At 40.9% G+C, this 18,115-nt stretch overlaps 1 protein-coding gene across 1 annotated transcript in view; it reads right to left on the reverse strand.

The window, feature by feature from the left end:
- The window catches only part of lrrc7 (leucine rich repeat containing 7), a gene marked incomplete at its 3' end in the record, with an annotated part of 87,138 nt that extends 69,296 nt beyond the window's left edge, over positions 1 to 17,842 (reverse strand). The window contains exon 1 of the mRNA XM_080474052.1: positions 17,307 to 17,842. Coding sequence (XP_080330178.1) covers positions 17,307 to 17,331 — 25 coding nt within the window. The 5' untranslated portion in view covers positions 17,332 to 17,842. The remainder of the gene's footprint in view (positions 1 to 17,306) is intronic.
- Between the last annotated feature and the right edge of the window lie 273 nt (positions 17,843 to 18,115).

Consider the following 18,115-nt stretch of genomic DNA (forward strand, 5'->3'; position numbering starts at 1 on the left):
GTTTTTTGGCCTCTTGAAGCCTTTTATTCGGATGTTGCTGCTTAGCCAAATCTCAAACAGTGAGTTGTTTCTACATTAGTCGAAATGATGTCCAGAGCCACAAAAAGCCAAACATGAAAAAACTAAATACTGTAATCATCCTTCAAAGGTCAGAGGCAAAACTCAAAAACAGTAATAAAGGTTGACACCATTATATTTCTGTTGAAAAAACATTTCCAGACTGACATATTTGGTTTTCTACAGCAAGGCTCTGCTCATTCGGCTTGTTCCTTACTTCCTTTCCAGTCTTTTTCAGGCCAGTCTTTTCTTCTTCTTCTTTTCACATCCTCTGTTCTTCCAGGGTTGTGCTCAGTGGCCCAGTTCTTTCTGCCTCAGACGCCCCGGCACATCTCCTATGGCTTCTTTTTCTTTCCCTCGCAGGCCTCCCTCCCTCACTCTCCTTCCCTGACTCGCTGTCTCTGTTTTTTTTTTGTTTTTTTTATCTTTATCTCTACACTCCTCATCCGTCTGTCTGTGTTTAACTTTTACTTTCTCCTCCCATCCCACCACAAACAAGGAGACAGAGAAGGGAGCCATCTTGCACCGGCTACCTCTTGCCTCCTTCTCTCAGGATGTAAATCCATTTATAAATTGCAGGAGGTGACTCATCGGAAAGATAAACTCATCATCGTGTGGCCGAGGAACATGAACACACATGAACATCTTTAAGGTCTTTATGGGAATTTGATGGCCTTGTAGTCTCGTCTAGTATAAAATGCAGCATTACAGGGTGAATGCCGACCTTGTTTGGTCCTTTGTTAATCCACATAACGCCAACTTCAGGTCAGTTTTGCTCATTCCTCTAAATTTACTTTATTAATAGTTACATTTAATTAATCCATGATTGTATTGGTAAGTGGAACATAAGTTATCTACAAGCACACTGATGTTTGACAGGTTAATGACATACTTTTTTAATTGTGTAAAATAACTTTAGGCAATTTTTAACTTTTTTTTTGTCAGATAAAAATCCTCATTATAATTTCATCAATACGGAACGCCATTTGGATATTTTGTTATCAGTAGCAGCAAAGATATCAGTTATATTCCGGCTTTAACTTCTAACCGGATCCTGAGCAGCAGGATGAGAATTATAGCAGCAATATTTGTTCCACCTCAGTTAATAAACCTCATGATCATCCAGGATGTTTTTCTTAATCTCTTCCTCAACTAATTAAGGCGGACCGGCCTCGGGCCACTGCAGTACTCCACCTTAAATGTCATAGCGACTGAGTTTATGTTTGTGTTGAAAATGTAGTGCAGGTATGACGATCACTCATTTAAGCACTTTGTATGTTGTAATAGAAATCTATGATTTAAAAGGATTCATGCTTACAAAAAAAAACAAAAAAAACAAGCAAGCAGATGCAGAAACTAATAATCTAACTGATAATCATACTTTTATAGGAAGGTATACATGAGAGCATGTGATGTCATGGCGTGAGGAATTGAGGTCATAGCCAGTTATCGTGGTGAATCCCAGAAAAAACTGATTATTGATGTCTGTGAGCGCGTATCCATGTGTGTCGATGCAGGCATCCACGTGCTTATTTCTTCACTTTGTATTTATTTATATATTTAATTTACTTATTTATTTAAGGTCACCTTGCAATGCCGTTGTCCAAGCAGCTAATCCAGTCGTCAGCCAGAAAGACACAGAAGAAACACACACACACACACACACACACACACACACACACACACACACACACACACACACACACACACACACACACAGACTCCTGCTATGACAGTGTCATGTCTTCACACTCTTGACCTAGAAACTCTGAACTATTCATAGATCGCATGAGGAACCGGGCGACACTTGTTATTAAAACTTTTAGGTTAATTCGATGTAACTAAATATGAACCCCGGGTCACAGGACAACGTTCGAGCACATCATGCTCTGATCTCTGTACGTCGTTACCTCCGTTCAAATGAAGAAATGAAACCATTTCAACTTCATGATTGTAGTCATATTTTAGATCAGTATTCTATATAATTCTTCTCATGCAAATTACATTTCATCTCCTCAGACACTGGAAAACTATGAAAGACACAACTTGAGAGAATCTTTGGAATTATATTAAATTATTTGTGTGTAAAGTAATCGTAATGACCCACGTCAACGAGATAAGTGTGAGGATTGAACAGATATGGAGAAACTTTTAAATTGTTGCACGTTACACTGATAATATGATGGAGTTCTTTCATTTCTACTGAATATTACCATGCACGCACTACGACTGGCATTACCAAAAGTATTACACTTAATACCAAAAGAGGAACCTTTGATTATTACTTTACTTAACACATTTTAAATATCACTAAATTATTCATGGAGCTAAGGTGAAGCACCACAACCACTTTTTGGGTGTCTGTTATATAGCTTTAAAATGAAATCCGGATTCGGATAACCTAGAATTTTATGGAATTGTCCATGGCCTAATATCTATCTGTGGTGAAGCTGTCTGCTGTTATATTTATGTTGGATACGTATGTTGGAGTTATGTTATGTTTGTAGTTTATCGTAATCATCTTGTTGCTGATTCTTTTCGTTGTATTTTGGCTCTTTCCATTCCAGAACAGGCCATATTCAAAATTACTTATTTCGGTAATCACTCGTTTTCAGCTACTTGCTGAAAGGAATCATAATGACATACATAATTCATTCAGCTGCTCTTAAAAAAGTCATTCTTTATCCTTTAAACCAGAACGATCAATTAAAATATATGTTTTTTCCATTGTGTTGTTATTAGTACAATTTATTGAGTTCATATTGCATGCACGGGTATGATTTTACATTATTAACACAATTCAACTGATTTATTTAATTAGGTTAAATGTTCAACTTGTGCTGTTTGTATGCTGTTGAGTAATACATATTACTCTCATTTCTTTCTTTCTCTTTGCAGAAAATTGCTCAGAATTCTCCTTGTTCAACAGAAAAAAAATGATGTTAAAAGCTCAACAGACAAATGCAGCACTTGTTCATTGACGACAACAGGAAGATGATTCAATGGTGAATTTAGAACAAACAAACTAGGAAAACAACTAGAAAACCAGTTATCTTGCAATTTGTGCTCTGAGATACATCGTCCAGCCCCCATATGTGGCTTTGTGTCATTTTATCTCCCGACACCGTGACAAAAACACACCACAAAGTGCTTATTGCAAAGGAACGGTTCACCTTCACCTGAGAAACTCTCTCTGTACACACTAAGAGACCTGCTGCTATCTGGAACAAGCTCTCCATCTTTCTGTCATCTCTCTCTCGCTCTCCCTCTCTCTCTTGCTCTGGCCCGGAGTCAATCTCTCTTTTTTACTGCCAGCTGATAGCTGTGCATGACTGTCTGGATCTCTATTCATGCGTTCCCTACATCTATCACCTGCTGCTGCCTCTGTCACTCCTCGGTCCTCTCCTCCCGGCTTTTTCCTCGCCCCTCTGAATGAAAATAGATAATATGCCATGCTTTCTCATCTATGCATTGATATCTCTGAGCTTACACACTCGTTCCTTGAGCAGGCAGATTATGTTACCCGTTTGGCTCAAGGTCACTTCGGTGACGACGCTCACAGCAGGCTGCAGCTTGTTTGTCCGGTAAACTGTACATACATCGGCATGGCCTTGAATGCTTTTCCACATTTGCATAAAGACCCTAAGTTCTATCCCTCAAGCCTTCCCTTAACAGTCGATGGAAATTGCAAATCAAGGGGTTGCCATGGTAACCGGGGACTCAATTGCCCCAAATTACCATAAAACTTTAATTAAAAAGCCCCAGCTAAGAGCACCATTTTGACAAGCTTTATGCAACACTGCCTAATCAGTCCCTCAGGTACACAGAATGAACTGGGAGTCGATGGAATTTCTACCCATTTTCTAAGGTTTTCTCATTTTTGGGACAACAAACTCTACTCCACCAGAGAAAAAGTTTGAACAACGGTATGTCTTCAGCATGAGTTTCAACCAAAAGTGTATTTAAGTTGGTACAGCTGAGACGTCCAAGACCCTATGGTTTGCAGTATATTCCAAAAGTTGCTGAATGTCTTTGTTTCCAATAAAAGTATTTAGGAATACTTAAAAATAGATATCTTATGCCTGGTATGTTTGGTTGAAAATTGAACATTTCAACATCTTAACCTTTGAAGAACTGGCAATAGCGACTCGACAATTGTAAACTCTCCAAATGGAAGTTTAACTACAAATATGATTTGATTTGATAATAACATGGCTTCGTTTATGCGACATTTTCAAGTGAAAACTGAGCAACATTGTCTGTTTTACATGATAAGGGTGCTCGGAGTCAACGAAAACTTTTGAAAACGGCTCTCAAGGTGGAACTTTTTGAAGATGCGTCTGTGTAAAGGGGGAAAATGCTGCTTCTATACAGATACTGAGTGGGCCAAAGCAACAATGAAAGTCTGTTACAAGAGGCGTCAATGTTTACAGTGTAGTGCTCTCTGCCTGCATACATCAGTGGTTTTATTACATAAAAACAGCACCCACTAGTGGCCATAAAGGAAAACAACAGTGTTTTCTGCATGTATATAATGGACGTCAAACAAAAATGCAAAAATGCATATTATTTTGAAACATTGTGTAAATGGGGCCTAAGTTACTGCTGCATTTAGTGTGTTGACAGTCATCAGTATCAACACTACTCATCTGCGACTGATCAAAATGATCTTCTATGAGACTCATGAATTTTAAAATCGGCATGGAGCAGTCCAGCTCTTTTGGTTACAAACCTTTCCCCCACTCTGCTGTCAGCATGTTACATGTCTACAGCTGCTTACCTCACAGCTGTCCTGCAGCAGTGTTGGTGTGGATTATCAAGATGACAGCAGGTGATTTTACTGTGCACAGAAAAACAGCGAGTGTAGGTATTGGTGATCACCATATGCTCACTATGTTATACACGTATGTGGTGACTGTATAGATATAGTATAGAGATATAAAAAGCAAAATTCACTATGTGAGTCCTAGATCTGTTTAAGCTGACCGTTCACAGTTTGGCCAATAATCAGTAATAAACGCAAAATACTTGTGTAAGATATGCACATGCCAAGGACAAGTGGGTATTTGTTTGTCATTAGGAATGCTGCACCAAAAAAAAACAACCGACATACATTGAGTGCTAAACCGCCTCCCTCACCTGACAAGAGAGTTAATCGCAGAAAAAAATGTTCAGCAAACTCAATGAGGTGAAGCATTTTGTTACTGACTGTCACCCACTTAACTATGACGACGTTAACTGTCGACATAGCAACACATCACCACCGCTTACTATCACTATCCAGCAGAGGCACCTCATTGCAGAGCGAGAGAAACCGCAGACACCTTCGCTTGTCTGGACAAAGAGAGACAGGAGGAGAACAGAAGAGTGAGGAGGCAGCTTTGCGAGAACGGAACGTTGTGAAGCCCACTAGTCACGACACAAAAGCCACGGTGGAAAATGTCTCCACGCGATGCCATCGCCAAGTCAACGTGGGCATCGCAAGGCAAATGTGTTCCAGTCAGTCAGGGGTTAGACTCTTTACTCCCACATACCTGTGCAGCATCGGTCCTCGCCATCACGATTCATAACACCTTAAAGATACATTTGCACTAATAAAATATTACCCTGTGGAACATTTTTCAATGCACTAATGAGAAGTGAAGTGACTTTATTTTGCAGTTGTTTAAAACGTGAATCTCAACACTTAGGCTGCAATCCTACAATCATACACCAGTTCCACGGATTTCCACGGCGGAACAACAAAAAATCTATCTGCCCTTTGTCTCACCAACTTTCACTGACATCATCATCTATGGCGGTAAGTCACCACTGTATGATTCCTATCATGGAATCAGAGAAAGAGTTGCTGTTAGTGTAGTTTTCTTTGGCTTTGTCATCAAGGTAAGTGTCACCTTTAGCTCTGTCTGACTGACAGTAACAATAACACTTCAGTTGTGATCACAGTATCGCATTTGCTTTAACTTTAGCTCACCTTGTTGAGTTAATCAGCCATCAGTCTGACTAACACAGTGACTGATATAATATCTCCACTTTTAAAAAAAAAAAACCCACAATTGTAGCTGGAATCAAGCACTGATTTTACCGAAAAGGTTCTCACGTGAAAATGGAGAACTTCAGTTGCATTTTGGGTGTCCGTTGACACAACAATGGTGCTCGGAGACACTGAAATTGCAACTTTTACAAAAACGCTCCAACGTTGAAAAAACGGGGAAAACACATCTTTTCTGAAAATGCTGCTGCTGCACATGTGAACTACGGTCGCAGTGGATCGTTCTGCCCACGCCTGAGGAGGATTCATTCATAACAATGAGTGCGATGTGTTCCCTTCACTGTCGAATTTAACAGCACTTTTCTAATAAAGTGTAAATTAACCCCACCATCACCTGGCTCACACGTGAAGACAGATTTTATTTCTTTCATACGGCGGATACGGATACTGCCGAAACGACCGAGTAAGACCATTTAAAAGGGGCATCGATGTTTACAGAATACTGTTCCCTGCGTGAATATATAGGTGGTTTTATTACATAAAAACTACCCTCAGATTTTCAAAGCGTTACCATCTACTGCTTAGGGTTTACAAAAAACACTTTTATTATCAAGATCTTCCCATGGTTAGTTTGTAACAGCGAAGGATGAATCACCTTGTAATATATAGAGTTGCTCTGTGTCTCACTACCAGTTGATGGAAGATAAGAGAATTGGTTGATCAGGAACAGACTGAGTTCATTTATTTCAGATTATTTCATTATAATAGTCATGATTGAGTGATCCAGTCAAACATATTAAGTCCATAAAAGTACTTCTTTCTTTTTTCTCACAGTTTTTTTTTTTTAAGGGTGACATTTCTGTTTTACTGTGTGGTCATGAACCTAAAACTGGAAGCGAAAGTAAACAGAGTTGATTTATATTGTCAGGTCACAATATAGAAAAATTCAAAAAACTAAAGAATAAGTATAAAAGAAGTGAAAATGCATACATACGTAACATAAATATAGTAACTGTAATACACCCTCATTATGAGTTGATGCAAGTCAAACACTTGTGGGATAAAGAACAGAGAGAAAAAGAACAATAACCTCACTTAGAGCAACAATATTGCCATGCGAGAGCTGCTGTTCAGGCATTCCTATGGACACCTATGGAGCCCATAGGACCTGTGGGAGCTGGCCCACATTTCTTGATGTACTGCACACAACAGAGTGAGAGCGAGAGAGAGAGAGAGAGAGAGAGAGAGAGAGAGAGAGAGAGAGAGAGAGGAAGAGAGTCACTGATGCATCAAGCACCCAAGCTTTGTGTTTCACATCCAGTCTGTTCGTCTATACTTGTGAGTACACTCAATGACTAAATGCAGCCCAGCCTCTTGCTCTTCTATACATATCTTTAAGGCTATATACAGGAGGTCTCAAAACAATACCTTTATGACGAAGACAGTCGACATCCGCCTGTTTCAATTGGTCAATACAGTAAAACAAACTAAAGTTCTAGAATGGATAGCATCTTGGTGTAAGCATGCTTTTATCCTCCAAAAAGTAAAAAGAAAATGTGGGAGGACCAAATTTCAAATTTGGGATTCATCAACATAATACCAGCAGGTTGTGGATTTCTTATTATTAGATTGTTTTTGTTTTTTTGTTGTTGTTTTTTTCAATACCAAAAAGATGAAATAGGTCTTTCAAGGACCAAAAAAATCTCTGCCATCTTAACAAACCATGAAGACCTTGGCAGGTTCTACTTAATGAGCTGCAGCTGAGAAACTAATTCGCTATCTCGCCCCTAAACCTGGGAAGTTCCCCCGTTAATGACTGCTTAAATGTTCATTCATCAAAGATTAGATGTGTCTTCAGTAAGACAAGATGTCCAGGAAAGTATATGTGCACTGTTGCACAATGTGTGTTCTTGTAGCTATGTACATTATATGGGTCAGTGCCTTCGCCTCTTCCAACATGGCCACGGTAAGTGATTCATTAAGGTTTTCCTTACCAATCCTACGGGTAATTGTGAAGTTAAGTAAAAAGTAAAGACTTTCCGAGTTCTTTCAATAACTACAAAATGGGCGGCTGCAGCCCTTCTTTCTGTTTCTCAGACACAAAATGTATATAGTCGCATGCAGCTCCACACACTCAGAACACTCATATGTGCATGGATGGGTACTCATAGGAGTCGAGAGTGACACATTATAGCGCGCACACGCATATGTGCACACACACACACACACACACACACACACACACACACACACACACACACACACACACAGGTCTGAGGTCTTCCCTCAGTCACGTGGCATTGAGAGGTCTATTAACATTCTCCACAGATGGGTGCATACAGTCAGCCTGGGGGGACTTTGCTCAAACGTAAAGAAAAAACACTGTCAAACAAAATTACCGTTCCACATTTCACGACAAAGATGACATCATCGTCGATGAGCAAAGTCCTTCACGAGACCAGCCTGAAACCGGCTCCAACAGCAGTTTGTTTATACGACGCGCGTCGTATAAACACACGTGAATAAATGTCAGACATGTTTGCATGACTGAATTAAACAAGACGTTTACTTTCTGTGCGTATATTCTGTGCCACCATCCAGTCAAAAAGCAGTACGTGCTGGATAAAACGTCAATAAAATGTCACGTATTATCACAATGCCTGATATCTTTTTTTGACTTTTCATTTTAAAATACCTTTTACCAGCACACACATGCTGGTCAAAGAAACCCGCAGCTGGAGTCACAAACTTAACAGATTTCTGTTTTATTTAGTTGCAGTTCAGTCATCACACATCTTTTGTGCCAGCATGTTTCCTTAGTAAAATAAACACAGCATATTGCACTGAATCTTTTTGGGGTGCAGATGATACCAGAGGGTTTTTTTTGTTTTGTTTTTGTTTTTTTAAATGAAGGCCAAAGTAATACAGGAAGTTTCATTTTCATACACAGATTGAGTAATTTTCTGATCAAAAGGAATGAATGTAATTTTGACAAGCTTTTGTAAGGTCAATATATTTTGAAGCAGCAACGGAGATAAATAATATTTGGAAAATTTCAAGTAAGAACAGAAGGACTAGCACAGAAAGTGTCCCCACATGTTTTCCAGACCTCGGGTCGAAATGTTGTCGATGAAGCTCACAAACAGAATAAAAAACAAAGTGCAAGCTTGGCAGAGTGCAACTCTTGCCTTTAAGAAATCATAATGCCAGGTATCAGGACTCAGCCCTCACACAGACTGGACAGTCTGAAGAAGCCCCCTACTCCGGAAAGACAAGACACCTATGCCAGAAGAAAGTTGTTGTTTTTTTTTATTGATGAATGATGTTTCCACTGTTTCTTGTGACCTATCAGTGGAGGATTACTGCATCTACCTCGCTAACCTCATCTAAGGAACATTCTGCAAAACTATCTTACGCATTCCATTGATATAATCACACATGTTCTTCACAATTTTAGAAGTTAGAGGAATTCTATGCACACACTTTAAACATAAGTTTAAAAAAAATGACATATTAACCAAAAGGATTAACCAAAAGATGATTTTGCTCAATTGTTGTCCACCCTGCAATCAATTATTGCATTCCCATTAATGTATATTTCAATTTGACACAATCTCACACAAACTCCTAACTGCTGAAGGTATTCTCAGACGAACCAAATCATAAACTCAAAATAACCCAAAAAGAGGGATTTTTGTTGAGAATCGCAGTGACAATATATAGACGTGCGACTTTTTCTTAATGAGGCTTTCTGGGAAAAACCAATAGACTGAACACAAAGAAGGAAAGACAGATGGGGTAAGTTGGATGGCTTTAACAGCCAAATAATTACACTTGTTGTTTTGGGTTTTATTATGAGACTAGGTCACAGAAACAACACTGAATTAGAAAAAAAGAAAAAAGAAGGGGGGGGGGGGGGGGGGGGGTTTCTTTCTCTAGCAAACATATTGGCATGGAGGAATAGTAATCACGGGAGGAAAAAAAAAGTTGTCCTACTGAGATGATAGAATTCCAGAGAGTGGTGAACCCAAGCGAACACAGGGACAAGCAATCGCTCAGTCTCTTCCTGTCTGATAGCCATGACGGCTCAGCTGAGACAGACAGAGCAAGACAGCCAGCAGATGCTGTCGACTTGGAGAGATTACGCCCTCCTTCACCCATCTTCCCCTCTTCTCTCTGCTCTACTGCTTCTCAAAAGTTCCCCTCTTAACATTCTCTGATGTGACACAAATATAGATAATCGCGGACGCCCGTCACTCTAATTATGAGTTGATTGCAGGTGTACGTTTCTTGTTCTTCCTCCTCCTCTTCTGCTTCTACTAGATCTGTGTCTGTGATCTGCTTTTATCTCGTCTCTTTATTTCATTAATAGAAGTACTGTTTGTTTGTTTCTTTTGCTATAATAACACACCACTTATTAAAAGACTCAACGGGTTCAAATTACCTCCCTGTTCAATGCCATGCGACTGAAACGGATGAGAGGACTTTAAAGACTCTAATAGGGGCCTTAGGGCTGCTCTCTCCTCTGTCTCTTTCACATTCAAGCATCTTCACGTACTCTGGCTTTTGTTACGCTGAGAAGAGACTGAAGTTCGGCCATCGCCACCGGAAAAGCTTGACTGCGCATGCGGCTTCGTGGCGTGACCCCAACATTTTCTTTATAGCTTTGTAAATGCATGACATTGTGAAATGTGTCTATACGCTCATTATTCTATCACTAATAGCCTGGAAGATTGTGTCACAAATAATGACATAAAAATTCAATATATTTGACAACAGGTGTTTTGCACGATGAAAGTTTGATAGTGCAATGATGAGAATCTAAAGGTAAAAGGCTTTAAGTGGATTTGCTTAATGCTCTGAAAAGCCTACAGACTGATAGTGGAGAATAAACAAAATATTGTGTTTCTCTTCGCTCGAAACAGAAAGAGAGACTCCAGGACCCTCCCAGTTTCAAATATAAAAGATGATGTTTAATGCACAATCAACAACTGAAGTTCCATCACAGCTGGAATTTGACTAAAGTAAAGGTACGCGCCAGAAAATCTGGGACATTTTTTTAGGAGGCTCACCTCATATCTCAGTTGTTACATGACTTGACTGAAAAACGTCACAATTACAGCTCAAAAATACTTTCTGGTTAGGTGTAACGTACAGTCTGGGTTTCTCAGCTTGCTGTGAAAGGGACTTTTAAAATGTGGTGAATTAATGATGTCATTTGTGCGAGCACCTGTTAATGGAAAACTTTAATTTTGGCATCTTAAAACAAGAAAATTCAGACATTCTACACGGTCTTCTGCTGTTGTCTATCAATCCATTTTACCCCCTGGACCACTTTTATCCTGTTCAAGGCGTTGGAGCCCATCTCATGTGACGCTGGGCAATGTGCCAACGTCAGTGTTGGAAAATTGCAATGTGTAAGAATTGTAATTTAGGACAAATTAAGACGTGAAAATGTTAAGTCACGTGTTGGTTTAAGAACTTCTGAGTTCACAATGATTTGGGGAAAAAAAAATCATTGGGGTTATCGCAAGGCCATTTCTGATGAGGGTAAAACTGAGCAGGCCAGCAGAATAGAAACAACATGGAGGACATCACACAGTGGGAAACACACACACACACACACGCACACACACACACACACACACACACACACACACACACACACACACACACACACACACACACACACACACACACACACACACACACACACACACACACACACACACACACACACACACACACACACACACACACACACACACACACACCAACAACACAGCAGATTCAGCAGAAACACAGGGTCATACCGTGTGACATATTGGTCAAGTGTGAAAGAGTTTTTCACACACACACACACACACACACACACACACACACACACACACACACACACACACACACACTGAGCTGACGGCAGTGTGAAACACCTTCTCAGGTTATTTAACAACTGTACAGTCGCCTATAGTTTGTGCCAAACTGTCCATCTGCGAGGAGAAAAACACACAATGTGACAAAGTTGTAATATCGCTGTTTTCTTATGATCTTTTTTTCTTTTATTTCTAATGCAAACCAGTTGTTGTGCACCAATGTGGAGTGGCCTGGCCTCTTCTGCCCTTATCCTCAAAAACCCGGCCTCGTCTCAAAGAAAGAATCTAACTTCTGCCGATCTCAGCTAAAATACCCTTGCCTCACTCCCTCTTTGTCAGTGACAGTTCATCTTCTTGAGTGTTCTTGTAGCTGTCACAGTCGATGAGCGGATAGTCTTTTTCTTTGTGAATACAGAAAAATAGCAAAGGCTCTTCAAACCTGTCCCATCAAAGTATGACAGTAAAGATGCAGCCTAGAGGATTACAGCTGCAGACTCTGGATGTTGAAGTGAAGCCGAGGGAGTTACATGACCCCACTGCAATGTGGAAGGTTGCACTTTCACGTGCAATATTGTTTCGTCTTCGGTACCCAATTGAAGTATGTTATGCTTTATCAAACATAAGACATTTGAATGGAAGCAATTCTCAGGTTTCCCAGCACTGTAAAAAAAAACATGTGTGCTACTGTAATTTCTGGACCATAAGGTGTTAACGAGCTTCATGCCGTCAATATAGGGGTGATGCATTCAGGTGCATCACGTAACTCAAACCTTTCTTTTTTTCTTTTTAAATTTGATGGGTGCGGCTTATATTCAGGTGCGCTCAATAGTCCAAATATTATGGTAATTAGAATATAATGATGACAATATACCAGTGTTCATTCTAAGGCTTAAGATGTTACTATGTTCCTCCGGGCCAGTGACGCATATGCTTTGAACGGCAACTAAGATTTTTAATCTATTATTATTATATTATCTTTTTTTTTTTTTTTTAATATAACTTAACGGATTGACGTAGTTCCCATTTTACATTATGTTGTTTAATTTCAAATTTTGACGAGGCTGAACCAGAGATCACGTCCATCCACCTTCTATGCTAATTTATCGAACTCAAAGTCTCAGAGGACTGGAGCCGATCACAACAGACCCTGTGGGGGAATACAGTATTACACCCTGGACAGGCGGCAAGTCCATCACAAACGATCACAAACAAACTCATTCACACCAGGAAATCTACAGTCACCAATTATCCTCACATGTTTGTTTTTGGATTGTAGCAGGAAGTGAGAATCCCCAGAGAAAACCTACACATGGGCAAGGAGAACAGGCCAACTCCTCAGAGATACGGCAAAGCCCACAGTCCAAGCAACAACTAATAGGTTTGAAAACAACCTGGAGACAAATTACTGCTGTTAACAAGCAGCTTTAATTTTCCCGGTAGACTCTGAGGGATTCAGAAGCTCGAACTTGAGCCAAGTAATGATGTCATCCTCGAGAGAAAACTGAATGATGCAACCATCGCAACACTGTCATGGAGACTGTGAAAGGGACAGAAAGGATGCTCCCATATGAGTCTGTACTCGCATTGGCTGAGGAAAAAAAAAGAAGACAGAAATCGCATTAAACCATATAAATGAACCAAACGAATGAGATGAATTTATCCACCGAGAGACCAGTTTGGACCATTTCATGAAGCTGATGTGAAGCTACAGTACACGACGTGCCGTGACGAAGAGGATAATGTTTCTATCTGTTTGCTCTGCACCCCCCCCCCCCCCCCCCCCCCACACACACACACACACACACTCCCTTCTCCACTCTGCTTCTCTAATATGCTGCAAATACTTCCTCACAGGGATTTGATGCTGTTAAGAAAACACAAAAAAAAACTGTAGCGTGTGTGTGTGTGTGTGTCTTTTTTATGCTGAAGGGAAAGTCAGCTGCTTCAGGTTAATACTCTATTTCAAATCTTTAAAAAAACAAACGAATTTGCTAATGTGGGGTAGGTTTCGAAGTTGGCTGTGGCCTTGGCTGCACACGACCCTATCACCAGTTCACTACTTTCCTTTCCTTGGATGAGCATAGATACGAACCTCTGCAACCTGGGAGTGGAATACTAAAGCTACAGTTTCAGAGATTCCCCAGCCCAGTTGTCTCGCCACCAATCCAAACCCGCTTAGATTTTTCTGGTTACGCGTTTTCCTGCTTCTAAAAACATCAACTCCCGAGTACAAAATATTCAAAATCCCACCGACAAACAGGTGCTATGATAACGAGATTATCAAAGTTATTTATTTCGGTTGCTCGCTGTCCTAATGATATGGCTGACGAGTGTCTATCACAATCAACATGGCAGAATCTTCATTGGCATGACAATGATGATAATATCCCTATTCGTCCTCATCACGACACCACACACTGCAGATGCACTGGTATCTCTGTCCCCCTTCCCTCACTGGGTCTGTCCCTCTCTCTCTCGCGCTCTCCTTGGCCCATCACCATGACGATGGGAGCCGGTTCCATGGTTACAGTCACTAGGCAACCAGCAGCATCAGCAGCAGCAGCGGCAGGAGCAGCAGGAGCAGCAGAGTCCTGACAGAGCTACAGTGGATCAGCAGCGAGAGCCGGAGCCAACCTTCCTCCTCTCTCCACACGCTACTTTGCTGTTTGAAGACGAGACGTCAGTGTATTTCTTTTGTCTTTCAAGCAATCCACATTACACTCGACGGTTGCTTGATTTGGACGTACACAAACAGAACAGCACATTGACACGGGAGCTGTAAGCCAGAGCACCTGAGCTAAAGAGAAATGGCCACAGTTAAATTCATTTAAAAAAAAAACACAAGCGCAATGACAGGAATATGTTTTTAGTTCAATAGTTTTACAAACCCATACACACACATAATCTTCAATGACGAGCAGTGGGAAGAGAGATTTCTCCTCTTTATGTGTATTTACGCATTTATGGGTATCGCATCCTTGAGACGGCATAGTAAGAAAACTAAATACGAATACAAGACTAATGAAGAAACCCAGGTGACAAAGCTCTTCATATGAGAGAGCAAATGCGGGACCTTCAATCAGGGAACCAATGTGACGTCTCTCAATCATTTACCTCAAGAACCATCTCATTTCAGGCCAAAATATAGTCTCTCTCTGAGCAATGTAGTATTCCTACTGATGACCACAACTTACGATACTGCAGCTGTTTATCCACTTAATCTATATTATTCTCACAGCAACCAGCAAAAGCAGGCAATTTTATTTAGGAATCAGTTAGGTTGCTTCTTTAGTACAAGAATGTGTCACCTTAGCCAATCTTACAAATTGGAAAACAGTTAAGTCTCACTTTGTAGTAGCTAAAAAAAAAACCGAAAAAAATTAAAATAAAAAACATAACCATTACAGGATTACTAATATTAGTTTATTTTCTGTCAGTTGCCCATAAAATTATTGGACCAATGTAACTGCAGCCAGCAGCCTTCAAACACAACCAATTCTTTCAAACAATGTCGAATACATCTACAAAATATAAGTCTTGCTTGCTTAGTAAATACATGAAGCAAAAAGAGATATATGGTCAGAAAAGTGTGCAGATAAGTTACTCTATCGGAGAACCTTTTGCTCAAACATCACACTCACCAAAGACATCTCCCTGTGATTTATTCCTGTGAAGTATTTGCAGTAATTTAAACCAACTTGTTTGATGCATGTTTCAGAAATGAGTCCCCGTTTCCTGATTCAAGCCAAAGAAAGGATGAACCATTAATGCATTTCCACTACAAAGGAGCTCATTTTGGAACAAAACTAAATTGGATCAAGTATCGCTATGGCACTTATCGTGATGAGTAATGGAAATACTTTGAGACTAAAATGGCAAAATAAGATTAGTGCTTCTGCCGAAAACAGTATCTGAAGATTTCTAGAAAGTGAATCAATCAACGACTGGTACTTGGAGAAAAGTTTCATGTAAAGTAGAGTAAAGAGGAAATACCTAAGAAAAACAGGAAAATATCTAGTATTTATGCAAAATCAACTGATTCCATCACTGTCATGACCACATTGATGCCACATTTTATTTAAGTTGGTGCATAAACCTCTGCAATATCCTCACCTCAAATCACTCTAAACTATATCGCTGAAAAATCTGTGCACAAAGAGAAATGTACATTGCCTTGCTCCATGTAGACAATTAAACAGACTAATCCTGACAAATAATCACCTCCTGTGAAATGTATATAGAATATGACCAATAGCAGTGACTGTATCTTGTTGAAGAAAAAAAAAGAGTCAATTTCAGTATCTTAGCAGCAACACTGACAGAGAAGCTTTGAAATTAGTTGCATTGAAGATTATAATTATATATTCCCTTTGATTACAAAAAGCCCCTTTTTGCATGTTTTTTCAGTGTGTCTGGAGGAGATCTACCCCAAGCAAAGACTGGACAACTAAAACGTGGCACTCACTGAAAAAACTAAACAAATATGATCCAGATTGAACAGATTTAACCTTTTCCAGGCGTTTAACTGCAGCAATGAAGCATTTAGCTGCATGGTTAACTAGCCTTTGTCACTGCAAGCTTGTAACAAGCGTGACATCCTGATACAGCTAAACAATGGGCAAGATAGGCTAATAAGCTCCAATACCTCAGGCTGGCGGAATTAACAGGTGCACTCTGTGTGTGTGTGTGTGTGTGTGTGTGTGTGTGTGTGTGTGTGTGTGTGTGTGTGTGTGTGTGTGTGTGTGTGTGTGTGTGTGTGTGTGTGTGTGTGTGTGTGTGTGTGTGTGTGTGTGTGTGTGTGTGTGTGTGTGTGTGTGTGTTATACAAATGCATGAAGCTGTGATGGCAGAACAGCTGAGGGCTACATGTCAAGATAGTGTATGTGACACTGCATCATATATATCCTCTCTCTCTCTCTCTCTCTCTCTCTCTCTCTCTCTCTTTCTCTTTCTCTCTCTCATCTCCTTCCTGCAGTCATGGCTCTTTCAGTAGCTCATCACGGATCTGGAAATACCAGTGGATCAAGGTCTTTATATATATATATATATATATATATATATATACAAAAAAATGAAAATGAAAATGTAAAATACAAAAAAAACAGTGTTTGTTGTTCAGTAACAACACTGAAACAGAAACCTGAATAAAGCCATTCAAAGTGTGTCAACATAGCAGCTTCAGAGAAAAACACATATGGTCATGGGCACATCAAGAAATGCCTTTAGAAACATCTTCAAACGTGGGACAAATTTTCTAGGACGTTTTAAGAAATAGTAGGATATGTTACATTTATGGACATTTATGGACCCCCCCCCCCCCCCCCCCCCCCCCCCCCCCCCTTAAGAAACACTGCAGCAGGTATGTGTCTGTCGGGGTTGCCTTACGTTGTAACGTGGAGTAGTTATCCATCGGTCAGGCTGTTGGTGGCGGATCCGCTTTTAGAAATAGAAAATCACTCCGGTGGCCCCTCCCCACCTTTGGACACCGCAGCACCGGGCAGGACACGAGTCCACGAGTCTACCGGGACGAACCGGACCGGTGTGAAACCAGGACAGGTACCCGCGCAACCAGCGGCATCTTTAGTTCCCCCGGGGCCAGAAAACGGATGAGACGCGCGCGTCAAGCGTTGCTGCGTGATTCATCTTAGGATCACTCGGCGAGGTTGGAATCCAAGCCGGGCGACACTACACACCGCTGTCACTCTCCTCCATGCAAATGAGGACGGGGAAGAAAGCAGCGGAGGTGAGGCGAAGATGCGGGCTCCGCGTAGAAAGAAAATAGCCGGCATACGGCGGTGCGGAGACGTGAGCGCCGGAGCGATGCGGTGCGCTTCTCCTTCCTCTCCGACGCCGTGAAAAAGCCGCTGCAGGAGAAAAGCGTTGTGCAGGAGCGTCTCCTCCCATCTGTCCCCCGCGGAGAGAAAGAGAGGGGAGAGCGAGAGGAGAGATGGATGGAGATGGAACGAGGACGCCAGGGAAGGTGCGTTTACGCGTGCGCAAGGACGCGCATGTGAGTGCCACAGTGTTTGGTGAAACGTGCTGCAAGACGTGTGTGTGTCTGTGTCTGTGTACGTGTGTATGTGTGTGTGTGTGTGTGTGTGTGTGTGTGTGTGTGTGTGTGTGTGTGTGTGTGTGTGTGTGTGTGTGTGTGTGTGTGTGTGTGTGTGTTTTGAGAGAAAAGAAGAGAGTGCAAG

The sequence above is a fragment of the Lipophrys pholis genome (genome assembly GCF_963383615.2).
Source record: "Lipophrys pholis genome assembly, chromosome: 10".
NCBI lineage: Eukaryota > Metazoa > Chordata > Actinopteri > Blenniiformes > Blenniidae > Lipophrys > Lipophrys pholis.